The 26,783-nt window shown below is 42.4% G+C and overlaps 1 protein-coding gene and 1 non-coding gene across 3 annotated transcripts; both read left to right on the top strand.

Moving 5' to 3' along the window:
- The first annotated feature begins 2,202 nt into the window (after positions 1 to 2,202).
- LOC143273656 (U6 spliceosomal RNA) lies at positions 2,203 to 2,307 on the top strand. Its single transcript, XR_013051838.1, has one exon. It is a non-coding gene; the product is annotated as a U6 spliceosomal RNA (small nuclear RNA).
- An 8,002-nt stretch (positions 2,308 to 10,309) lies between these two features.
- LOC143273282 (transmembrane protein 184C-like) lies at positions 10,310 to 26,546 on the top strand. Of its 2 annotated transcripts, none has more exons than XM_076571907.1 (10): positions 10,310 to 10,458; positions 13,618 to 13,748; positions 13,840 to 13,876; positions 15,941 to 16,146; positions 17,248 to 17,322; positions 18,066 to 18,159; positions 20,223 to 20,335; positions 22,968 to 23,067; positions 23,489 to 23,660; positions 24,124 to 26,546. In XM_076571907.1, exons 1-10 carry the CDS (start codon positions 10,330 to 10,332, stop codon positions 24,483 to 24,485), a joined length of 1,419 nt encoding a protein of 472 aa, XP_076428022.1. In that variant the 5' UTR covers positions 10,310 to 10,329; the 3' UTR covers positions 24,486 to 26,546. The 2 variants fall into 2 exon arrangements, with proteins under 2 accessions (XP_076428022.1, XP_076428023.1); XM_076571908.1 differs by lacking the exon at positions 10,310 to 10,458 and adding an exon at positions 11,910 to 13,411.
- The last annotated feature ends 237 nt before the right edge of the window (positions 26,547 to 26,783 follow it).

The following is a 26,783-nucleotide window of genomic DNA, read 5'->3' as shown; positions in this document are numbered from 1 at the left end:
TGGATATTGTTAATATATATAACGGAGTTTTTATCTGAATCTGTCAAATGTTAATGGAATAGATATCATTAATGTAATTTTTGGCTGTATATATTGTATATGCTTATTGGATAGTTTTTCTTGTATTAGTTATAAGCTTTTTTAATTTTAGACAAAAAGAGAGGAGATGTGGTGGTATTGTGTTCACCAAAATATTGTGTACCTTAATAAATTTATCTGGGGTCAGAGAACAGACAGCCACTAGACACAAAGGCTAGAAAATGGTGGCACTCACACCTTTTTTTTTTTTTTTTTTTTTTTTTTTTTTTTTTTTTTTTTTTTGGTTTTTTCGAGACAGGGTTTCTCTGTGTAGCTTTGCGCCTTTCCTGGAGCTCACTTGGTAGCCCAGGCTGGCCTCGAACTCACAGAGATCCACCTGGCTCTGCCTCCCGAGTGCTGGGATTAAAGGCGTGCGCCACCAACGCCCGGCGGCACTCACACCTTTAATCCTAGCATTCCAGAGATAGAAATCCCCCTGGATCTCTGTGAGTTCAAGGCCACATTGGAAATAGCCAAGCATGGTGACACACGCCTTTAATCCCAGAAAGCCAGCCTTTAATCCCAGGGTGTGGTGGTAGAAAGTAGAAAGATATATAAGGCGTGAGGACCAGAAACTAGGGGCTTTTGGCTGGTTAAGATTTGGCTGGTTAAGCTTTCAGGCTATGGAGCAACACAGTTCAGCTGAGATTCATTCTGGATGAGGACTCAGAGGCTTCCAGTCTGAGGAAACAGGACCAGCTGAGGAACTGGTGAGGTGAGATAGCTGTGGCTTATTCTGTCTCTCTGATCTACCAGCATGGACCCCAATAACTCGCCTCAGGTTTGATTTTATTAATAAGAACTTTTAAGATTCCTGCTACAAAAAGTCTCCCAACCAAAAAAAAAAAAAAAAAGCCCAGAACCAGATGGTTTCAGCGCAGAATTCTACCAGATTTTCTTTTTTTTTTCCAGAGCTGAGGACCGAACCAAGGGCCTTGCACTTGCTAGGCAAGCACTCTACCACTGAGCTAAATCCCCAACCCCCAGATTTTCAAAGAAGAGCTACTTCCAATACTCTTCAAATTGTTCCACACAATAGAAAGAGAAGGAACACTACCAAATTCTTTTTATGAGGCTACAGTTACCCTGATACTCAAACCACACAAAGAAGCAACAAAGAAAGAAAATTATAGACCAGTCTCCCTCCTTAACATGGATGCAAAAATACTCAACAAAATATTGACAAACTGAATTGGAGGGCTCCTATTGCAAATCACCCTCTGGAGCGATGGAAGGATCTTTCTACTGGCACTTGGAGGGGACCCAATCTGGTGTTGGTGTGGCCCGGGGTTCTGTTTATGTCTTTCCTCAGGACAATGAGGTTCCTCTTTGGATTCCTGTGCACTGAGTGTGCCCTGTGGCTGCTGCTGAAGCCCAACATGGCAAAGACCTATTGGGGCTTCATGAAAAACTCTCCCCTTCTGATGTCAATGGGGATTGGGAGCCCAATATGGCCAGCTTTGGCGAGCATTAATGTAAGCCTAGGAACTGTAGCCATGTGGTTGGATTCTTCAGAAGGTAATGTATGGTAACTGCCTTTTCAAGTATGTTTGAGAATGTGTCACCCAGATACCTTGGAGATTAAGGATAACTCTGAAGGTCACTGACCTCCATTTGTTAACTGTAGCATGCCAGCTAAGCCTTTTCTTTTTCAAAATCCTCTTCAAACTGGTGTAGTACCTACTTTTCAGGAGTGGCTCTGGGCAACATTTATTGGCCTCCTGAAATTCATTTAACCCCCTTTGAAGATACCTTAAAATTTATAAGCCTAAATGTAGCCATTATAAGACCATTAGTTAAGCAACTTGAGGAAAAGAGGGTTTATTATGTCTTAGAGTTTGAGGGTACAGTCCTTCCTGACAAGGAAGACAGTGCAACAGGAGTGTGAGGTAACTCATTCCATTGAGTTCACTGTCAGGAATAAGTGAGAAATGAAGGCTTGTGCTTAGTTCCTTTTCTAAAGAAATTCTTTTTTTTATTTTATTTATTTTATTTTACAATACTATTCAGTTCTACATAACAGCCACAGATTTCCTTGTTCTCTCCCTTCCTGTTCCAAGCTCTTGATTAAGAGCTTGTTTTCACTAACTCTTCTTACTTGTGTTTTTAAGAACACGTTCTGATGTTCGCTTCAGCTGCACATATGCTACAACTGGGATGATACAGAGAAGATTAGCATGGCCCCTGCACAAGGATAACACACAAACTCATGAAGCTTTCCATATTAAAATAAAAAGAATGCTTCCTGGTCCTGCTGGGGTTGTCTAATTGCTGCTGTTTTATGACGGAGTGTTGGCGAGTGTGCCCAGTGTTACGGTTTAGTGACAGTAGCTGGTTTATGGTGGTTCAGGCTGCCTAGTCACTTACTGTCCCCAGGTGTGACGCTTCACTTCACTCAGGACCTCTGGAAGAGGTGCTCTTAACCTCTGAGTCATCTCTCTAGCCCTCTGGAATGAGTTTTAAAGGCCCTGGGACATGGTTATTCCTTTCATAATAACCCTCCCTCCACAAACAGGAAATCAAACTGATATACCACTGGTAAGCTGCAGGTGCATTTATGTATATACACATGTGTGTCTGAAGTGTGTGCACATGTGTATGTGTGCAGGGCTCCTCAGCAGTAGCATCTGGCCATCACCTGTCTATACATGTGCTTAGTTCTTAGCCACTACAAGGCAGATCTCAAGCTATTCCTTCTCCTGTGAAAGTTGGATCCTCATTGGGCCAGTCATTGATCGTACTTCATAGCCAATGAGATGTTACCATTCTTTCTCTGTACCACATGAGTTGCTGTATTCTTCCATTTAGGGAGAAGAAAGAAAAGTCTACTCATTCCGTTCCCTTTAACTGTGTCCCTCCTCTTATCCTGTATGCTATAAAAGCGTTGTCTTTAGACACTTCTCTTCTTGGCTGTGAGCCTAGCCTTTAATGGCTGAGCCATCTCTCCAGCCCCAGACACTTCCCAGTGAATGCACAGGGCACAGAGCCTGAATGATGATGCATCACATATACAGCTGAGTGCTGACAGAGGGGTAGAAGTTGAAGACTGTTTCTGAGTCACATCATTTTGAATGTCACTAGGTGTGTTGGACTGAACATTGAATCTCCAAAGATTTCTGCACATGTGACTATGTTATCTTTCAGGACAAAAAGGACGTTGCAGGTTGATTAGGAACCTCAAGATATGAAGCAGGGACATGGTTCCCAGGATAAAGGCACTTGCCACCAAGCTTCAGTCTGATCCTTGGATCCACATAGCAGAAGGAGAGAACCAGTTCCCTCAAGTTGTCCTCTGGCTTCCACCAATGCACTGTGGCACATGGAAATAATACACACAAATAAAACAAACAAACAAACAAACAAACAAATAAATAAAATGCCAGATATGGTGGCATACACTTTTAATCCCAGCACTCAAGAGGCAGAGGCAGGTAGATCTCCATGAGTTCAAGGGCAGCCTGGTCTATGTGGTGAGTTTCAGTATATCCAGGACCCACATAATGAGACCCTGTCTCAAAAATAAAAACAAAAAAGTGTTAAGATGGAAGGAGAATAAGTATCTCCTGTTGCTGGCTTCAAAGTTGGAGAGGAGAGATCAATAGCAAGTGTTATGCCTGCGTCATGAGCCCCCCAGAGACCACCAGGAACCTGAGTTCATAAACAAAAGCAAAGAGCCTTTATTGCGAGCTTGAGCTTGGGCTCTCTGTCTGTTCCAACACAGCGGTTGGATCAAGGAGATCCCTGAGCTCAGTTATGGCAGGGATTTTAAGGAGTAGAGGATCGGGGGGGGGGGGTAATTCCAGACTCAGATGGGGGTTGAACTCCTGATTGGGCAGGAGTGGGGCTCAGAAGTCTTGTCAATCAGGGATTGGTACTGGCATTGCTACAAGGAAATTAGCAACAATGTTAATAATAAAGGAAATGATATACAAGTGATGTGAGCTCTCCTTAATGTTCTGGAGCATCTAGTACTTGTTTGTCTCAATTCTGATTGGTCTCCTGCAGGGTACAGTTTGTGGCTTTTCCTGGTTATTGTAATGGTGAGGCCGAGTCCCAGTATTGTTTGCTAGTCTGCAGCCTGTCATGGCTGCACTAATGTTAAGCTAGGCCTCTTTACAAGGAGTGTGTTCATCCTCTGAAAGCTTTGAACTGTCTCCAGCTGCTGTCCAGAAAGGAAGGGACAGGGTTCTAACAATGACCCCAGTGAAGAAGAAGAGGAATTCTACCCTAGAGCATCCAGAAAATAACACAGTGCTGATAACCTCTTGTTTTCAGCCCTCTGAGACCCATTGCCCCAGATTTCTGACTTCTTCAACAAGGAAATAAAATGAACAAACACTTAAGCCACTAAGTCTATGGTTTTTATTATGACGGCAAAAAAATTACAAGCAAGCAAGACACTGTGTCCCTCAAGTCTTTCTTCCTGGGGACAACTCTGAGAATGTGGGAGCATTGAAAGCTCCGCCTGATTCTTATCCTGACCTAGAGATGGTTCCAGGAAACAACCAAGTTGGAATGGAAAACACAAGCCAGTGTTCCCCTCTTTTCCTCTTTTTCCAGGAGAGGAACATGGAAAGTACACAGCAGAATGTATACTGTACAAGATATTCTTTCTTCATGACTGCAGCAAAATCCTGATGCGGAAAGACTTACCATGAAGAAAGCTTTTGGCTCACAGTTTCTGAGGGTTCCATGGCTGCTGGACTCCATGAACTCGGGAAGAACATCAAGAAGCAGAGGGAGGAGACACAGACTGGGAAGAAGTGTAACCCTCAAGGCATGCCCCCAAGCACCCTACTTCCGCCAGCCAGGTTCCACTTCCGAAAGTTCCACAGCTTCCCACTGCAGCACTGCCAGTCGGGGAGCGCCTATTCACTCACATTTCCTACAGAAACAAGACAAGTAGACTCAGAGAGAAAGCCTGTCTCAAAAACAGAGGAGGAGGAGAGGAGGGGAAGGGGGAGGAGGGGGGAGGGGAAGGAAGAGAGAGGGGAGGGGGAGGGGGAGTCAAATTCAACCCTTATCTACAGAGGGAAGATGTTACATAAACAGGTACTGCTTGCACCAGCTGAGCCTGGTGGACTCCATTCACAGCATGGAACGCACAGAGCACTCACTTCCACACATGTGAACACACTTGTGTCACGTAAATGAGACCATTCAGGATGTATGCTTATGTGTTTACTTACACAAGGGCACTCAACAGCCCAACATATGTGAGAAAAGTAAAGGCAAAACCTCTACCTCCAAAGAGCATTCTCCTCATAGTTGAAGACAAAACTCATTCTTCACATTAGCACAAAAACCTCCCTCTAATCCTTTGTGAGAGCCAAAGTTACATTCCGGTTTTTGTTTTGTTTTGTTTTTTTGGTTGGTTGGTTTTTGAGACAGTGTTTCTTTGTGTAGTTTTTTTGGTGCCTGTCCTGGATCTCACTCTGTAGACCAGGCTGCCCTTGAACTCACAGAGATCTGCCTGGCACTGCCTCCTGAGTGCTGGGATTAAAGGCCTGTGCCACCGCTGTCCATTTTAAGTTTTAATTACTCTGCCTAAGAGACTCATGAAACAAAAATCGCCTCCCATCTGCAAGCCTCTTGCCCAAGGACAGATGGTTTCTGAAATGCTGGAGGCTATTGTTTATGGAGGTAACAAACCACGTTTTCATCCCCTAAACAAGTTTGGTTGACCCATCTGCACCGGATGTGCTTGATCATGTGGGCGAGAGGCATGCAGACAGGAAGTGCATCAGGATGTATGCTTGCCCTGGTTGGATGTAGGCAAGAGGTACACAGGCAGGAAGTAGTATGTCAAGCTATATGATTGCCCCTGATTGGACCTCATGGGAAATACTGTGGCCTTATGGGTTTGTCTTTTTAAGCCTCTGCAAAATATGACTCATGGCCATTTTCTGAAAATTCAGGAATGGACCTGGCCAGAGTCCATTGTCCTAGTCAGTGTCTAATTAAAGCTTGCTTCAAATTTGGCTCAAAATTGTGGTAGTGGTCTTATTCTCATCTGACAGAATTAACATCTCCCCTTGTAAAGGTGAAAAATTTCTTTGGGGATCATCATGTAATGCACAAATAACATTTCATTTTTATTTAAAATCATAAAAATTTTCAGTATATCTTTTTCATTTCTCATGGTTTTTTTTTTTTTTTATAATATACGGAATCATCATCCTTGCCACAAAAACTTTTCCTCTCAACTTTTCTAGGTAACAAAATTTCTGTTAAGTTACTAGGATTTTTCCCAAATCAGATGTGATGGCTCAAATCTGCAATTCCAGCCCTCGGGAGGCTGAGGCAGGAGAATTACAAAGCTTGGGGCCAGCGTGAGATGCAGAATGAGACCCTATCTCAAGACACACACACACAGGGGGTCAGGGGTTTCATTTTCACTTCTTTTAGCCTGCACCTTGATGCTCGACAAGTGTCACTTAAATCGGTCTGAAAACAAAACGCTGGTGGAAATAAGTAAGGACTGGGCTGTAGGAAGTGCTCCGTCGGTAAAGCAGTTGTCCAGCACACATGAAGCACCAGGTGCAAACCCAGCACTGCATGAACTGCCCTTGGCGCTGCAGCCCCGTAACCCCAGGACTTGGGAGATAGAGAAGGATCAGAAGTTCAAGGATCTTGGATATGTAGCAAGTTTGAGGTCAGCCTGGGATACAAGAGAGCCAGAAAGAGGGAGAGAGGAGGGAAGGGGAAGGGGAGGGGGAGGACAGGAGCAGAAAGGAAGGGAAGGAAGGAAGAAGGCTGGAAAGCTCATCTAGAGAGTACTAATTTTTACACGAGGTGATTTGTTACTACAATAGGTTGTTTACACCTTCACAGTACTCCATCCTCAGCTAATCACCTTCATTACAGAAATCTACTGGGCAGGAGAAGGCACTTTGTCAGTTTTCTTGTGAGGAAACTAGAGAAGCCGATAGTCATGGATCCAGTATCTCTAGTAGCACACCTTGAGGATAAGGGCAAGGGAAATTCAAGTATTCATTTAAATATTTATCTCAGTGGTTTAACCAAGGAACAAACAAAACCCAGGGTAGAAGTTCGTGTGCTGGGGAAGTGAACCAGAGTAAAAACTGGAAAAGTAAAGCTTGTAAAGCATAGGAAGCCATCAAAAACTGTTCAGATAAGTACTGTGAATGTGGGGATAGTGTCTGGAATGAAGAAATCAAGACCAAGTTGAAGCTTAAATCCAGGTCAGAAACACAGGCAACTGACCTAGGATTACAGCTCCCAGTGTGTGCGCCAACAGAATACAGGCTGCTGGAGCTCACAGAAGTGTCTGAGATATTTTAATTTATATCTTAAATATTTTTGAAAACAGATACAGCTGTCACAGAATACACAAATGTCTACAATTAAACTGTGTGGGCATGCATACCTAAGAAATAGAATAGTTAGATATCTTTGCTATCACTGCTGGGTGTAATTCCACACCTTGAATTCCAGCACTTGGAAGGCAGAGGCAGCCAGATCTCTGTTCAAGGCAAGCCTGAACAAACTTCAGGACAGCCAATACAGACTCTCTCTCTCTCTCTCTCTCTCTCTCTCTCTCTCTCTCTCTCTCTCTCTCTCTCTCTGTGTGTGTGTGTGTGTGTGTGTGTGTGTGTGTGTGTGTGTGTGTGTGTGTAATATTTCTTTCCTGAGGATATGGGGGATCAGAACTTCTACATTACAAACATGCTAGGCAAGGGCAAAGATGCAGCTACTCAGGTGAGAATTAGAAGATTTCATGGAAACCAGAGTAGAACAAAAGCAAGGGGCCAGGGCCTCCAGCCTCTCCATACCGAGTGACACAGCTGAGGCCTTTATTCTCAGCCCTGGCTTTACAGGCCCTTGTTCTCTCTCTGGATTCATCGCAGAGCCCTGTAAAACCAGCAGATCTTGCTCTAAAATCAGTGACTATCAACTGTGGGGCATGGTGGCACACACTTTTAATCCTAGCCCTGAGGAAGCAGAAACAGGTGGGTGTCTGTGAGTTCTGGGCCAGTCTGGACTACACAGAGAGACTGTCAAGAATGAAAGGGAGAAATTTAAAAAAGGAAGGAAGGGAGAGAAGAAGGAAGAAAGAAAGGAAGGGAGGGAGGGAGGGAGGGAGGGAGGGAGGGAGGGAGGGAGAAGGAAGGAAGGAGGAAGGAAGGAAGGAAGGAAGGAAGGAAGGAAGGAAGGAAGGAAGGAAGGAAGGAAGGAAGGAAGGACATCTTCAATATAAAGCAGAGCCTTTATGAGTGAGCAAATTCAAATGAAAAACTCACTATCTCTGATTTCTCTGTTGCTGTCTAGAAGTTTCACCAAAAATGAATTCCAGCTCAAAAACAAATGCAGTCACATCTGCATCTGACACCTTTGTCTCTTCATTGCCTTGGTTTTCAATAATGGCTCTTAATGGTTCAAGAATTTTAGCTTTTTGAGAAACTCACAGTCTAAGGAAAACAGACAAACATTTAATGGCTGTAACAAAACATGAAGTATGGTGCTAGAGCATTTGAGACAGATTTCAGAAATTATGTTAAAAAGGTTTCCATGAGAAAGAATGGGGAAGATGACTGTAGGCAGCAATGGGTGTGTGGCTGAACATACAGAAACAGCCCTGTTAGACTGTCATTTCCAGAAGTAAACAGTAAAGACATTTGGTTATAGAACTTTAACAATACACAAGGTATTCACTAATGATTAGGAATTCCCCCTAACCAGCTATTTTAGTTTCAACCAAACAAAATTTGTAGTGCCCCTTTAAGGAAAGTTGCAAAATAGAGATCATGGAGGAATAGGGGAGAGATTGTGGAAGTCAGTCTCCAGGCTCTGGGTCACAGTGTGACAAGGATACGCTATTCCATCTGTATCTCTGGGAGACTCGGGACCACAGCATTTTGCCCACATGGCCAAAAGGCAGAATTTCCCTGGTTGCAGATGATGACAAACCAAATATTTAAACATCAAGCAGACTCCAAGGTCAGAGCAAACAGCTAATGTTTGGGCAAATCAATCACTTGAAACTTCTCATCTGTGAAACAGAAAACTGCCTGTCTCTCGGTCCTTTTGTGCAGATCAGCTTATAGTGTTGCTACATGACCACACATGTTCAGCAGCCAAGCAAGAGGCTTAGTCACCCCTTATGTCCTACATAATCCCTGCGCTGCATGGCGGTGTAATTTACACAGTGTGATCACGCAGTCCATGTGCATGCATGGCACAGCTCCTAAGCCCATATGTGCACGTGCGGGGGCATCCATAAAAAGCAGGTCACAGACTCCTCCCCCCTTCTCCTTCTTCCTCTCTCTCCATACACAACCTCCCATAGGCCTAAAGCACATCCCCCTCTGTTCCTTCTCCTAATAAACTCCTACGGTGGGTTTTGTCATACCTCCTGGCTTTTCTCTCGTAGTAAACAGTGCTGCTTAATGAATAACACAGCACCACATAAAACTAACCCTTGTAGGTAAAGAACGTAGGACGGTGTTTGATTTCAGAAAATGATAGAGGCCATATATATTCACGTGTCTAATTGAGACACAGATGTTTGCTTGCTCCCTTGATTTAGAGAGACCTTATGATCCCATTTGCCATTTGTTTGCTCTGCAAACCTATACAGCTAAAAGCTTTGAGTGCACAGAATATGGTGTCAGAATGCCAACCTTTTCAATTCTAAATGAGTAGGACTTTTTAACACAAGTTCCAAATGTGAACATTTCATATTGGCAATTACTTCCAAATAAGCAATGTTTTAGAATGATTCTTCTACTCGGTTCAGAATTATGCAGTGAAACCCCTCCTGAGGGCTCTAAACTTTAACAAATGACTGAAATCTAAGCAAAGGTTTCCTATTCTGTGTTTTTCCAGCCAGTTTCTAATTCCATCCTTAAAGACAACCAGGGAGCCTTTTCAGAAAAAAAGCCTGTCTCAAGTTCTGCTCTGTCCCTCACTAAGGCTTTCCTTTAGATGGAACAAAGTCTCAAAAATGCAGCACGTGTTTCTGAACCGTCCCCAGTCCCTACAACTTCCGGAATCCTCCTCATGATCCACTAAGACCAGCCAAGTTAGGGAAGCCAACAAACCTCCACTACCCTCCTCTGCATCCCTCCCACCACGCCCTTCAGTAACCTTGGTTGCAGTCACGCCCTCCTCCGTAGCTGCCCAATCATAAAGGTCTGACGTCTGACTTCACAGAAAACAGCTAAAGAAGAGAAAGTGTCAAAATCTTGATTTGGTTCATTTTCTGGGCTGTTCAGTGATTTTTCACTGATGAAAATGGCCTGTGCGAGCAACAGGAAAAACTGGAGGCGATGGATCCAACCCCTGGTCATACTCATTTATATAATTAGCATCCTGATCTTGGTTACCTTGTGTATTTTGAAATATCACAATGTGAAGGTAAGAGGGTCCAGCACCTTTACCCTTTCTTAGTCTGTTTGGCAGGATCCCTTTGTCAGCCTTTAATGCTTGGGGGGTCAGAAAAACATTTCATCTCTGAACATTAAACAGACCCGTCTGATTTCACTTTGCCGCTACAAGTGCAGGTGGAACCTGGTGGAGAAAAACAGTTAACGTTGCTGCTTAGAATGCTTCGCCGGTACCCATCAGTTCCCAGAAAACTATTCTTGCCGGGCGTTGGTGGCGAATGCCTTTAATCCCAGCACTCGGGAGGCAGAGCCAGGCAGATCTCTGTGAGTTCGAGGCCAGCCTGGGCTACCAAGTGAGCTCCAGGAAAGGCGCAAAGCTACACAGAGAAAAAAAAAAAACTATTCTTGAAATCACATCTGCTGTGCAGATACTGGGCTTGACCAGATCAGATAAACTACCTTGAAAGCTACGTTCTGGATTTTATAAGCTTTTAGCCTGCTTCCTGGAACGAAAGGATTCCCGTTAGTTGGACTTTGCTAATTGTTTTTATGTTGGAAGTTCCATCTTTTGTTTCTTTCTTTAATGAGATAAAGTCTCATGTAGACCAGGCTGTTTTGGAACTTGCTTTGTAGCCTAGGATGGTTCTCCAACCTCCACATTCTCAGGGCTTCTGTTTATTCAACACTGAGGATGGAACCCAGGGCTTTGAGCACTTGAGGCAAGCAAGCATTCTACCAACTGAGCTACATTCGCCCCTTGAAGTTACTCCTCAGCCCCTTGAAGTTACTCCTCAGTCAAAACAAAAGTTTTACAAAAGTTCCTCATGTATGTGTTTCTTTTTTTTTTTTTTTTTAATGTATTTGGTGTTGGTGTATTCATGGGATGGCCCACTTGTGGAGGTCAGAGCACGGGCCAGTTAGGGGAGTTGTTCTTTCCTTCCATCATGAGTACTGAGTGAGGACTGAGCTCAAGAGATCAGTGCAGTGTTGGAGGCAAGCCCCTTACCTGAGTCATCTCTCCAGCTGCCTTTTGTTACTTGTTGATGTCACAACATGACGTCATGTGACATTACTAAAGTATTACAAGCTGGATACCTAACATATCCGTAATATATGTATAAAATGAACTTAGAATTATTAATAATAATAACCGGAAAGTACTTTATTATTTTAGAAGAGTTATGACATACCATGTACATGACCCCCCCTTTTGAGTGTGGAAAATATTTTAGTTAAACAATATGTCCAAACATGTCTGGAGGGTCATTTTGTTCACTAAACTTTTGTTGTTTTTTCTTATTATAGTCCACATAGTTATTTAAGACTCTTATAATATAACATTAAGTATTTCTCATTTGTTAAGTTTTTTGCCATTTAAAATATATCCACCCAAATTTAGGTATAGCAATCGTAATATAAATATAATTTCCTCACTTAGTATATTCCTTGGAGTACTTAATTCACTTAGTATTCTCTTAGTTGTGAGCTTCAAGCATAGTTTGAAAGTGCCATGAACCTTTAAGACCAATTCTAATCTGCAGTGTAAACTGCTAACACCCCAAGTTGAGTCCCTCAAGTTCTGACAGGGATGTTTAATGGAGGATGTGCGGGTGAGCCTGTCAAAAAATGCACTTGGATATGCAAGTCTGGACCTCAGAACAGTTTCAATTGCAGGTACACGTCTTGTTTAATCTACTCTCTGCCATAATAAAGGGCCGTGGAGACGGCTCAGCAGGTGGAGCAATAACCAGGAAACCCGACCACTTGAGTTCCCTCTCTGTGACCCACCTGACTGGCATCTATGGCAAGATGGGAGGTGGACACGGAATTGCCTGGAAGCTCGCCAGCCAGCTGCCTCCACTCTGCAGCACAGCATCAGAAACAAGAGACGCCCTGGTTCCTAAGCTGGAAGGAGAGCTGACTCCCCAGAGCTGACCTCTGACCTCCACACCTGCACACCTGCACTCACACACACAGAAGCACATGTGTATACCATGAACTGAGTGCCTTCAACAGGAATTTGTGTTTTCAGTCTTGAAAACTATTTTGGAGTCAGATATCATGGGGACCAGAGGGTTGCTGTCTAGGGAAGGTACTCTCAGGTTGCAGATGGCCATGCCCTTGCTGAATCCTCAGGTGGTTGAACGATCTCATTTTGAGATCGCCAGCCCTATGAGACTATGACCTCATTTCACCTAAGTCACTTCCCATCAGCCTTATCTCCAAATATGGCCGTTTGCAATAGGGGTTAAGTTCCGACCTCTAAAGGGGAGCACACCTAGGTACTAATGGTCAGACTTTAGACAGTGTCCGAAGTTAAAGAATGCTTGAGATCAAGGACACAGAGAAGGAGCAGCAAGGGACCTGGCACCAGCATTTCCCAGGAATTCACAAGGAACCAATGAAGTGAATGCCCGGGAGGAGGGTCTCGAGGGGACATTCTGAATAGTGTGCACTGTTGCCAACCTGCCTGTCACTCTTCACAAGGAGAAAGGTCAGTGGGAGCTTAGTGATCACTGGAGCTGGGAGGACCAAACGCAGAACAGAATTGTTGAAGTATGAATGTGTGGTGAAAACTTAGAATCCGGAGAATATATGAGTTTTGAAGATTTTGACTCCGAAGGAGCCGAGAAATGATAGCACAATAGGTGGAGGGGACTGAGAAGATCAAAGAAAGGTTTTGTTTTTGTGTTCAAGGTTAGAGGCTTAACTGGGGCATTTCCTCAAAATTTTAGCTCATAAACAGCAAACAAGAATCGGATACAGAAAGCAAATAACACACTAGGAATGGGCAGAGATACTATGCAAATGTTCTTTTTGTTTGTCTTTGAGGAGAAGGATGAGGAGGAGGGTTCTTTTGTCAGGCTGTCCTGGAGCTCACAGAGACCCTTCTGCCTCTCAAGTTACTGGGACTAAAGGTGTGTGCTACCACACTCTGTAACTCCAGCCCCAAGGAATCTAGCACCCTCTTCTGACCTCAGCAGGTACCCACACTCACACAAGCACATATTCACACACAGACACACACATACATAGAATTTTTTAAAAAGTAAATCTTTTTTTAATTGCTACTAATTATTTGGGAAATACCAAGCAGTATCAGTAATCTAATGAAAATTTAAGACAAAAATATTGATCTTTATAGTTTTAATATCAGAATCTAAACCAATGTGTTCTTTTGTTTTTCAAGGTTGGAATACATGCTAAAGCATGGCTTATTGCTGGTATCTTTATGCTGTTGACGGTACATGTGTCCTTCTGGGGGATTCTGCAACACATGATGCATTACACACAACCCGAACTTCAAAAACCTATTATGAGGTCAAATCTTAATGTATTTGCTATTACTACTATTGACTGACTTAAATCATAAAGATGATATTAAGTGTTTTTTATGTTTTACTTTCTGTAGGATTCTTTGGATGGTCCCAATATACAGTTTAGATAGTGTAAGTATATTTTATTGTATTTTGTTAAGAATTCTTGGGCTGGAGAGATGGCTCAGTGGTAAGGAGTACTTTTCTCTTCTAGAGGACCCAGGTTCAATTTCCAGCACCCACATGGCAGCTCACAACTATAACTCCAGTCCCAGGGAATCCAATTTCTGATCTCTGTAGGCACCAGGCATGAACATAGCACATATGCATACAAGTAGACAAAATACTTATGCACATAAAATAATAAAGTAAATAAATCTTTTTAAAAAATGTTTTAGGACACCTTTTTTTTCTGGTTTTTTGAAACAGGGTTTTTCCATGTAGCCCTGGCTGTCCTGGAACTCATACTGTAGACCAGGCTGGCTTCATACTCAGAGACCCACCTACCTCTGTCTCCCCAGTGAGTGCTGGGATTAAAGGCGTGTGCCACCACCACCTTGCTTCTTTTCTGACACAACTATGCTTACTAAAGAATGCTTAATAGCCAGGCAGTGGTGGTGGTGCACGCCTTTAATACCAGCACTCGGGAGGCAGAGCCAGGTGGATCTCTGTGAGTTCGAGGCCAGCCTGGTCTACAGAGTGAGATCCAGGAAAGGCACCAAAACTACACCCTGTCTCCGGAAAGAAAAAAAAAAAAGCTTAATAAAGTAATAAACACATAATATTGACTTTTAAAAAGAGATTAATAGTGAAATTTATCATAGTTTTTTGTGGGTTTTTTTGTTTTTGTTTTTGTTTTTTGGGTTTTTTTTTTTTGAGACAGGGTTTCTCTGTGTAGCCCTAGCTGTCCTGGAACTAACCCTGGAGACCAAGCTGGACTCAAACTCAGAGATCCACCTGCTTCTGCCACCTGAGTGCTGGGATCAAAGGTGTGTGCGCCATCACAACCCAGCTTTTTCTTTCTTTCTGTTTTTACTTATTATTTGTCTTTATATTTTTGAGATAGGGTCTCACTACGTAGATCTGACTGTCCTGGAACTCACTATGTAGAGCAGGTTGGGCCCGAACTCACAGAGAGCCCCCTGCCTCTGTCTCCCGAGTGTTGGGATTAAAGACGTGCGCCACTGCAACTTGCCAAGTTCACATGTTGTTAGTGTTGGTGAGGAAGATAATATAATGAAAAATGCAGATGTTTCAGACATTTTTTAAATATATATTATATATATTTATTTATTATATATTCAGTGTAATGTCTGCATGTATCCCTGCAGGCCAGAAGAGGGACCAGATCTCATTACAGATGGTTGTGAGCCACCATGTGGTTGCTGGGAATTGAACTCAGGACCTCTGGAAGAGCAGTCAGTGTTCTTAACCCCTGAGCCATCTCTCCGGCCCTGTTTCAGACATTTTAATGTGTAGCTGTTTTCTTTGCTCAGTTGCTTAAATTTAAGATTAGTGGCTCTTAATCTTTTAAATAATGAAATATTGTAATTACCCTCCTCAATAAGTAGCCACAAGAGAATACTTTCCCACCCCAGGCATCAAAATGTGCTGATGCTCTGTTCCCTTATATAGAATGGTTAGCATCAGCATATGGACTAGTGTGTCTCCCCTGTCCTTACGGTCAGCTCTAGATGGCTTATGACACCTGATAGAATATCAGTGTCATACGCAGGTAAGGGGACCTCTGTGAGTTCGAGGCCAGCCTTGTCTGTATAATGAGTTCCAGAATGCAGACCTGGGGTCAGGGGCTGTTACAAATATTTCTGCTCCAGGGTTGGCTGAACCCATAGATGCAGATTCTCATAAGGATGCTGATAGTTCGCTATCATGCTTTTTAGTTATTGTCTTTTATTTGTACACCACCCCACCCCAAAAAAAGAAAATAAAAGGAAAAAACACTTTCCACAGTAGACACAACTAAAGAAAATGGCTTTAGCCAGGTGTGGTGTTGCATCCCTTTAATCCCATCACTCAGGTGGAACACTTAAGTTGGAGGCCAGCCTGCTGGACATAGTAAGTTCCAGGACATCCAGGTTACATAGACCCTATCTGGAAAGAAAAAAGGAAAAAATGCCTTCAGTAGCATTTTCTGAATCAGTAGCATTTCTCTTTAACATCTGTGCTTTTCCATAGTGGTTGGCCTTAAAATTCCCCCAAGTTGGAATCTATGCCGATACCTGCAGAGACTGCTATGAAGCTTACACCATTTATAACTTTATGATCTTCCTGACCAATTATTTAACAATTCGGATCCCAAATGTAATGTTATACCTGGAAGCAAAAGATCAGGAACAGCATCTCATTCCACTCTTCTGCTGTCCGCCGTGGGCGATGGGAGAGTAAGTGTGTTTGGTTTTAACGGGCCTCTGTGTGGGTCTGAAATAACAGTCAGCTCTCTGCAAGGGGCGGGGACAGTAGGCAGAGCTCTTACCCTATGTAGCACATAATACAGTTTGAAACATAATAAAATACATTATTACAATGTACATGTTGAAAGATAATAAAATACATTATTACAATGAACATGTTGAGAGGGGTTTTTTTTTTTTTTTTTTTTTTTTTTTACATTGCTTACCACAATAGAAAAGTTCATCAATGTATTAGGAAATATTTAATCAGCATCTTTTTTTCAGTTGGGAACTGGAGCCTAAATGATTGTGCACGTGATCATACAGCTAATTGTCTTGTACTCGTCTCCCTGTTGAGACAAAGTCACTGACAAAAGCAACTTAGGAACACAGTTGAGGGTGCAGTCCCTCATGGTGGGAAAGGCATGTGGCAGGTGCATGATGTCATACTCCATCTGCTGTCAGGAAGCAGAGAGAAAAGCCAGAACTCAGCTCACTGCCTCGTGTTCAGTCCCGGGCCCCAGTCTGTGGATCGCCGCCCACCCTCAGGGTAGTTTGCCTGTCCCAGGAAATCTTTCTGTAAACACATTCACCAGGAAGCTGCATCCTAAATGTCAATGCTTTATACACGTGCGTGTGCACAAGCTCACAGTTCATTTGTGCCTCCGTTTTTCTCCTGTGTTAGTTAGAGCCATCACTATCAGTTCTATCAGCAAAGCTCCTGAGATAATCGGTTTTATTTGACTCACAGACTCAGTTCATTTGGTCCTGTTGATTTGCAGTGTATCAGGGCAAGAGTGGGAAACAGGAAAAGACCAAGGTCCCAGCACCTTCTTCTGTTCCTTCTGTTCTGTGTTGCACTATAGTGGAGCTGAAGGGAGGCTTTAGGAGATAAAGTGATTAAATAATTTCAAAGTGGTCTTCAGATTTCCGTGTTGCCACCACATTCTTACCCTACTATCATTTAGGAGAATGAAATTGGCAGAAATCAATATAATTAGTGTCAGCTGTCAACGTGATTTTAATTTGGAGGCTTTGCGATGTTCTGATGCCACTGAATAGTTGAGATGTTATGTTCTCTTTCTTCTGCAGAATGCTGCTCTTTAGGTGCAAACTGGGAGTGCTGCAGTACACTGTGATCAGACCAATTATCAGTTTTATAACATTGTAAGTATGGCCTTCCTTTAGCTTTTTTTAAATCTTTATGATACATAACTGGGAATATAGCTCAGTTGATAAGAGTGTTTGCCTTGTATGCACAAAGCCCTGGGTTTAATTCTCAACATGACAGAAAACAAGTGTAGTGATTCATGGCAAATAATCCTAGCACTTGAAGGTAGAGGCAGGAGAATTGAGAGTTTAAGGCCAGACTGGGCCCTGTCTTAAAAAAACAGTTGATGTTCTTAAATGGAAAAAAACAAGTAGAAGAACAATGTTGATTAATAGTGTAAATACATATATAAAAGCCGGATTCTATTATGATGAACAATGCAAAGGATTGCCATGATTTTCACATTCTTTGAGAGCAGAATGTACAACACATCAGAAAAACCAAAATTAGGCTTACTAAAGTAAACAGACTTACTGAAGTAAACAGACTTTACTAAAGTAAACAGACTCTAAATTTTAAGTGTTGCTACCACTACACCTTAAGAACGTGTTCAGGGCTGGAGAGCACTCAGTGGAGCACTCAGTGTTAAGAGCACTTGGTACTCTTGCAGAGGTTTAGTGAAATCTAGTTCCAGAGTATCCAGTGCCCTCTTCTGGTCACCAAGGGCATTGCATGCACATTGTGCACAGGTATACATGCAGGTAAGACATTTGTATGCATAAAATAAGTCTCTAAAGGGTACATATTAAGATACTGGTTTACTTGGTCAGTCATAAAGTTTATTCTTGCCATTTTTAAGGATATGTGAAATGGTTGGTGTCTACGATGAAGGGAAATTTGGTTTCTCCAATGCAAGGACTTACTTGGTTATAATAAATAATTTGTCAGAACTGGTAAGTAAATCATCATTCTTCCCAATTGTACTAAATTTGTTTCTGTTGCTAAATATTATCAGACACTATTTCTTGAGGAAAAAATTACCTTTTAATTTGTACATGGAACTTGAAACAGCTTTAATATATACCTTTATACAATATAGAAGTACAGTAATATGTTCATGAATGGTTTGGTGACTTACATGCAGAGCTGTTTGCTCTTGTGACCACACAGCCTTGTGAGGATAAGCATGGTGTGCCTTCTAAATAAACAAAACAATGCAATAGACCTATTCATTAAGAGGGAAAAGTCTAATTGGCATGAGAGGAGAGAGTTTAAATAAAAATGGAAGAGTTCACCAGGTGGTGGAGGCTCACACCTTAATTGGGAGGCAGGAGCAGGCAGATCTCTGAGTTTGAGGCCATCGGGTCTACAGATTGATTTCCAGGACAGCCATGGCTACACAGAGAAACCCTGTCTCAAAAGACCAAATAAATAAACAAACAAAACAGCAAGAATTTAAATCTCTGATCTATATTTACAATTAAAGGAAAATTAAAAATGACTTTTCTTTCCCCCCCAAAAAATGAGTGCTGTTCTAGGAACTGAAAGGCTCTCTTAAGCTGATGTGTATTTCATCTAAAGCTTTGGATAGTGCTTTTTACAGTATAGTAACAAACACTTCTAATACATAAATTATTAGAAGTTTATGATGGAGCCAAGCATGGCATTGCATGCCTTTAATCCCAGAATTTGGGGAGCAGAGGCAGGCAGATCTCTGAGTTTGAGGCCAGCCTGATCTACAAAGTGAGTTCCAGGACAGCCAGGGCTACACAGAGAAACCCTTTCTCAAAACACCAAAAAAAAAAGAAGGAAGGAAGGAAGGAAGTTTATAATGGAAATAAATGGGGTCTGTCTCCAGAGCTTTCTCTCATGTTCATCTCCATGACCAGCAGTCTTTTTCTGGGAATGTAGTCTAAAGAAATGGTAGAAGTGTTTTAGCCTTCTGGGATGTAATGCCCATTATAAGAAAGGACTGGAAACACTCTAAACCCGGTGGGCACAGTTTGGTCCTCCCATTGGCATTTAGACAGATACTAAAAGTAAACCTTATGAAACATACACAAAAGTTAGCTACTTTCAGTTGAAAAAGATATTGGGGGACAAAATTTCATTTTAGTTCATGACAGATGTTAGAAAATTGGGTTATGACTGTGGAATATGCCTGGAATGTTTGCCTATTACACAGCCCTGGGTCAGATCCCAGCATGAGGGTCACAGTTCCTATGTACAGAGAAACGGCTCAGTGCTAAGAGTCTGTTTGTTTTTAGTGGTACTAGAGCTAGAACCCAGGGCCCGGGAGTGTGTGACGAGCACCCTGGGTGGCCCTGCTCCAGTGCAAGGTCTGAACTCGGTTCTTCCTTTACTGCTCTCACATCCTGAAGTATTTTAAATTAGCATAAAGTATCTCCTGGTTTTAATGGGGAAAGTAAGCTTCCAGAAATACTTCTTGCTGTTGAAATGCTGGTTGGTTATTGTAACTGACTCTAAACTTGGGCATTTATTTTAAGAAGTAAGGCCAGCTGGACTTACAGTCTGTTCTCAAGGAAATGGTTTGTGTGATGCAGATTTCATGATCACAGTTTTGCTGAAACTGTACTTATTTAACATGTTGCCTTATAAACTCTCTCTCTCTCTCTCTCTCTCTCTCTCTCTCTCTCTCTGTGTGTGTGTGTGTGTGTGTGTGTGTGTGTGTGTGTGTGAATGTTACACAAGAGACTAGCTAATAATAAGAATCTGTTTTTATAAAAGTGGCGGTAATTTGTGTTGCCTTTTTCTTTGACTGAAGGAAACCTTCCGTTCATGTCATTTGTTTATCGCTTTGAGTTCCAGTACGTGAACACTTAGAAACATATTCAGGAAAAATGTTACGTACCTCTCTTGAGAAATCTCACATATATGCATCTTCAGCAACATATTAAAAGCACTAAAACGTCAGTAGACTCTGGTTTCAGCTTTAAGGAAAGGTTCTGTCACTGTCTTCCTGCTGCAGAATGTTGAATGCTGCTTTTGTTTCTAGTTCGCCATGTACTGCCTCCTGCTGTTTTACACAGTGCTAAAGGAAGAGCTCAGCCCTATAAAACCTGTTGGCAAATTTCTTTGTGTCAAACTTGTAGCTTTCGTATTGTTCTGGTAAGTATTGCTTGCTCTTAAATATCCTCATTTTATAAATGCCAATAAAACTGTTGGTTAAGGGAGTTTTTTTAAATAATGTGAATACAATGCCAGGCTCAGTGGTGCCTGTCTGTAATCCCAGCTCTTGGGAGACTGAGGCAGGACTACCACTCAAGGCCAGCCTGAACTAGGAAGATGCCTTTGGGGCTGGAGAGAGGCTCATCAGCTAAGAGAGTGTGCTGCATATCCAGAGGACCACAGTTTGGTCCCCAGCACCCATGCCTGGCGGCCCACAACCTCATGGAACTCTAGCTCCAAGGGGTCTGAAGTCCTCCTCTGGCCTCTGTGAGCACATGCACAGACTTGCAGTCAGACACACATAAGAACATCTTTTTAAAAAGCCATCCCTTCAGGTCTTGTAAGATTTACAGAAACAGGGATGGAGAGATGGCTCAGTGGACAAGAGCACTTGCTACTCTTGCTGAGGACCTGGGTTTAGTTCCCAACACCAACAAGGTTAGTGGCTCCCAACCTTCTGTAACTTCAGATCCATGTTATGCCCTCTTCTAGTATCTGCAGATACTGCACATGCATCATATACACACATGCAGGCAAAATGCATGCACATTAAAATAAATATTAAATAGTTTTAAAAAGATAAAAAACAAATAATCTTAGTCATGTGTGGTGGTACATACCTGTAACCCAGCATTCAGGGTGAGGCAAGAGAATCTCACATTGTGAGTTTGAGGACAGCCTGCTCTATAAAGCAAGTTGTGGACCAGCCTCTGCCACATTGTGTTATCTTGTATCTGAACAATCAAAGAAGTAGTCAGATGGCCACTGTGACATTTAAAAGATGAAGATAATTTGAGATAGCCTAAATATCTTGATGTTGGTGTGGTGGTGTATACCTTTAATCCCAGCACTCCCCGGGCAGGCAGAAGCAGGTGACTCTCTCTGAGTTCAAGGCTAGCAGGGTCTACATAGCAAGTTTGAGGCCAGTCAGCTACATAGTGAGACCCTGTCTCAAAATGAACAAATTACCTAAAATCTGTCATAACTAAAGCAGCTATCAATTTGGGAGAAAACATGTAAGGACAGGGAAATGTTTATCAGTGAGTGTCCTTTAAAACACAGGGTAGGGCTGGAGATCCATCACAGTGTCTGCCTGGTGTATCCACTGCCCTACTGTCTGTCCTCACTGTCACAAAGCAAACAGCAAACTAGCCATGGTGTTAGGACAGGATAGATACTAAGAGTTATAGAAACAATCCGATCCAGTTTAGCAATTCAGCAGGGCAGAGGAGAAGGAATTCATGAAATTGCACTGCCAGAAGTAATCATTAGCAGTTGAAGGCACACATCATATGCTACAGAGACTTCTGGGACTCGATGGCATTATAATGCAGATACTCTGTGGGCTGGCAGGCTAGCTCCCTGGGGAAAGGCACTTGCTATGCAAGCCTAATGAACTGAGTTTAATCCCCAGGACCTCTGTATAGGTGGAAGTAGAGAACCAACTCCACAAACCTGTCCTCTGGCACCCTGCCACACTAATCATAAGAAGTAAGGCTTAAAAAGGGAGAGAAATCAAAACTGAAATTAATAGGGCCAGTGAAATGGACCAGCAGGAAAAGATGCTTGCCATCACCAACCTGACGATTGGAGTTCCATCAAAGAGCCCACGAGGGAGATGGAAAGAAGTGACTCCTGCAGGCTGGCCTCTGACCTCCACACACACAACATGTTACATGTGTGCACACACACAGCCAGAAATAAATATTTTTTGTCCTAGTAATTATCCAGGCATGGTGGCACATACCTTTAATCTCAGCACTTGGGAGGCAGAGGCTGCCAGATCAAGGCCAGGTCAATCAGCATAGCAAGTCCTAGAAAAACTAGGGTTCCATTGGTAGACCCTGTATCTAAATGAATGAATGAATAATACAATCAAATCCTAGTAATTACACATGTAAATACACTTGAGTACCAGCCCTTTACTTACAAGCTGTTAGAACTTAGAATCTAATTGTTTGTGCATAGTTTCAAAGCAAAAATGATATATGAGCCAAATGATGAAGGTCTGAGAATACATAATGAAATTCATCTTATGAAGCTAGTAGAATAAATTCATGAGGCAAGGTGAGTATATTTCATATAAGCAGACCTTGTTTGGGAATATGCCCTGAAGGCAGAGCAGTGGTGGGTCCTGGGGTACATTGAGGCCTTCACTGTTTTTAGGTGCACGTTTTAATCTCTTTGTGTATAGGATATGCATGTGTTTATTGTGTGAGTGGCACACGTCCATGCCATGTGTGCATGTGGAAATGAGGACAGCTTTGGGTATCGGTCCTCGCCTTTCATTTGAGATGGGGTCTCTTAACTGTCACTCTGCACACATCAGGCTCGCCGGCCTGCAGTCTTCCCAGGATTCTCTTACCCCACCTCTCGACTCACTGCAGGAGCGCCGGGTTTACAGATGTGCACCACCATGCCAGCCTTCCCTGGCTTCTGTGACTCTAACTCAGGTCCTCACACTTGTGCAGCAAGTGTTTTACACACTGAGCCCCCTCCAGAGCCCCTAATTGCATAGACAGTTGGTCATTTCATGATCTAGATCTGACCTTTACCTTTTCTTGACATACAGGCAAGCAGTCCTTATAGCACTGTTGGTGAAGGTTGGTGTTATTTCTGAAAAGCATACGTGGGAATGGCAGAGCGCGGAAGCTGTGGCCATGGGCCTGCAGGTAAGTAGTGCTGTCAATGAATCAAGGGCTTTTACTGTTTAAGCTGTTTGACACAGTGTTGTCCTAAACCTGCATCGTGCAAACCATGGGCAAGACTGTTAGCTTACTCCATGGAGAGGAGCGGGAACCCTAGAGAAATGGCCCATAGGTACTGATTGGTAAATGTTTTATTCCTGGTCCACATATATCTGCACGTTTCCTTTCAGTCCTTGAGGAACAGATTAAGAAATATTTGACTGAGGGAGGGCAAAAGAAATGTAAACCTTGGCTTGTCATGTTTGAAGTGGAAAAAATGTTGAAAAATGAATATAATCTGGATTATATTTTAAAAGTTGACACCCTATGTAACTTTGAAAATGTTAGCATTTTGAAAAACTAGATTTAAAGCCAAAGATGATGGATATTTTTCTGGCTATTGTAGGATTTCATAATCTGCCTTGAAATGTTCCTTGTGGCCATTGCACATTACCATTTCTTCTCCTACAAACCCTACATTCGAGAGGCCGAGGAAGGCTCGTGCTTCGACTCTTTCATGGCTATGTGGGATGTGTCAGATATCAGAGATGATATTTCTGACCAAATAAGACACATGGGTAAGTAACTAACTTCTGTTGGTGTGAGTGTATATATAGGGGGTTGTCTGCGTGTGCAGGTACGGTCAGAGGTGAACCTCAGGTGTGGTCCCTCAGGAGCTGTTCAGCTTGGGGTTTGGAACAGGGCCTCTCACTGTCCTGGGGCTCACAGATTGATCTGGGATCGCTGTCCAAAGGCCCCAGGATCCAGCTCTGTCGCTAGCACAGGACTGCAAGCTGCCCAGCTTGGGACCTGTGCTGAGGACTGAACTCAGGTCCTCATTCTTGTGTGGCAAGCACTTTGCAGACTGCCGTATCACCCCAACCCAAATACATAAGATTTACTCTAGTAATTTAAGAAATAAGAACATACTTAAAGCAGTACCATGATACAGGCTCTTCAAATCTGGGGAGAATAAAGAGAGGAACTATTTTTAGAATGGTAAAAATAACTTTTGGCTAATAAATTTATATTATCTTAAAGGAAGTACAATGCGAGGGTATCAGAAAAAAAAATGTTTTCCTGAAGACCCGAAGCAGACTGAACACACAGGTCTGCTTTCCTCATCATCAAAAGATGCAGTTTCTGCAGGTTCAAAGCCATCCTCACACCTGGGCCAATATCAGGCCTTTGAACACATGATTACTTCACAGAAAGCAGCCGCTGCATCCAAGTCATGTGAAGACATTGTCATTGATGTCCCAGAAGAGCAGGAACCTCCTGATACAGGCCAACATCAAGACTTAGAAGACACAGATACTTCACAGGATACATTTTCTGAGGCCAAGCTATGTGAAGATGTAATGGTTAATATCCCAGAAGAGCAGAAGGAGCCCCCTGGCTAATAAATTTATATTATCTTAAAGGGAGAACAATGTGAGGGTATCAGAAAAAAAAGTTTTCCTGAAGACTCGGAACATTCTGAACACACAAGTCTGCTTTCCTCGTCGTCACAAGATGCAGTTTCTGCAGGTTCAAAGCCATCTTCACTTGCCCCAGGACCAATATCAGGGCTTTGGACACACGATTACATCACAGAATGCAGCTGCTGCATCCAAGTTATGTGAAGACATTGTCACTGATGTCCCAGAAGAGCAGGAACCTCCTGATACAAGCCAACATCAAGACTTGGAAGACACAGTTGCTTCACAGGATACACTTTCTGAGGCCAAGCGATGTGAAGATGTCATTATTGATATCCCAGAAAAGCAGAAGGAGCCCCCAACCCATCAATGGACTCTTAAAGCTACCACAATCTTCTTTGTGTGTAGGCTCAAGATCTGAACAGTTCAAAATGTTGGAAAAATTCAAAGACAGGCAAAAAACAGATATAACTACAATATATAATAAACACACATAAAATGCCAATACACACATGTTAATATATATATTTGTGTGTTTTGTATATCACAAATAACATTTAAATTTCCTAGGCTTTGGTTTTCTTAAACTGTTAGAGTATCATATATTCAAACAGTAAATAACAACTTCAGCTGAACTCTCTTGCATTTCTCAAGAGGATGGACATTTGAAAAAAAAAAAAAATCAGAGCTTCTTACCACTGCATGAATGTAATGATCTGGACTGAAAATGTAAATACAAAATTAAGATTAATTTAATCATAATCATCATGTGCCATTTAAGTTTACATAATTATAGTTCAATTACATGTTTTTCGATAAATGCAATACCATTTTCTGAAACTCTTACGTATCTTACTCTTTTACTCTTTTTTTTTTTTTTTTTGAGATAGGGTTTCTTTGTAAATCCCTGGCTGTCCTGGAACTCCCTCAGTAGACCAGGCTGGCCTTGACTCACAGAGAGCAGCCTGCTTGTGCCATCAGACTAAAAGCATGCACCACCACCAACCTGGCTGTGTCTTACTCTTTAAACATAAATTCTTAACGCTTTAACAAAAATTGCTTGATTAAAAGTCCACATTTTTTTAAATTTTTGAGCTAGACTTAACGGTGTACACATTTAAACCCAGCACTCAGGAAGCAGAGGCAGGTGGGATTTGGGCAGTTCCTGGCCAGTCTGGTCTAGGCCAAAACCAAAAAAACAAAACATTGGTCAAAGAAACAGAAGATGAAGCTAAATGGAAGGACACCCTGTGACTCAGAATAAATCTTATCAGAATGTCCACACTACGAACAGGAACATATAGATCAATGTAACTGCCGTCAGAATCCTAGTGGCATGATTCAGGCAAAGAACAGTCCTAAAATTCATATAGAAATATTTTTTTAAAAGGCCAGACCACTTCTGAGGAAAATTGGACACATGGCATTTCCTGATTTGAAATACAAGCTGGGTGCCATGGTTCGTGGCCTGTCATCCTAGCATAGGATGTTTGAGATTATCCTGAGCAACATAATACACACACATACCCCATGTCTTTTTTTTTAAGAAACTTTTTTATTCATTTTACATACCAACCACAAATCGCCCTCTCTCCCCTCCTCCCACTCTGCCCCCTAGCTTTTCCCTCCCACTCCCATTCCCTCCTCCAAAAGGGTAAGGGCTCTCAAGGGGAGTCAGCAAAGCCTGGTACATTCAGTTAAGACAGGACCAAGCCCCTCCCCACTGCAGCAAGGCTGAGCAAGGCGTCCCACCATAGGTAATGGACTCCAGAAAGCCAGCTCATGCACCAGGGATAGATCCTGATCCCACTGCCAGGGGCCCCTCAAACAGATCAAGCTACACAACTGTCTCACTTATGCAGAGGGCCTAGTCCAGTCCCATGCAGGTTCCACAGCTGGCCAGACATTTCTTACAGTGCTATTATTGTATAAAAGTATCTGATCGTCTAGACAGATCTCATGTAGTGAAAGCAAAGAATTAAATTTTAAAAATCTTTGCTAGTTTTAGGTATACAGTAGCACCTTGGGTTAATTTCATTTTTATTTCCTTAATAGATTGAAAGGTGGTATACCATGTGATTTAGCTTTCAATTCTATTGTTTTGTTCTAATATGCCAAATTATGAATTAGTTCTTGCTGATAGTTTCTTATTTTCAGTCTCAAATAGTTTCTCTAAACATAAGCCTTTGGTTTTCTCTCATACCATAGTAGTTACTTTCTTTTAGTCCAAGGGTAAAATATATACCTGTCTTTTGAAAATTAGCAAACATGTCTTCTCAT

Source organism: Peromyscus maniculatus, chromosome 5 (assembly GCF_049852395.1).
Source record: "Peromyscus maniculatus bairdii isolate BWxNUB_F1_BW_parent chromosome 5, HU_Pman_BW_mat_3.1, whole genome shotgun sequence".
Taxonomy (NCBI): Eukaryota; Metazoa; Chordata; class Mammalia; order Rodentia; family Cricetidae; genus Peromyscus; species Peromyscus maniculatus.
Note: the sequence above shows the minus strand (reverse complement) of the source record. Positions and strands in the feature narration are given on the sequence as shown.

Excerpts from the sequence above, each read along its gene's own strand:
- LOC143273282 (XM_076571907.1), top strand. The coding sequence starts at position 10,330 with ATGAAAATGGCCTGTGCGAGCAACAGGAAAAACTGGAGGCGATGGATC. Across the intron at positions 20,336-22,967 it reads GTAGCTTTCGTATTGTTCTG|GCAAGCAGTCCTTATAGCAC; the intron begins GTAAGTATTGCT and ends CTTGACATACAG. Across the intron at positions 23,068-23,488 it reads CTGTGGCCATGGGCCTGCAG|GATTTCATAATCTGCCTTGA; the intron begins GTAAGTAGTGCT and ends TGGCTATTGTAG.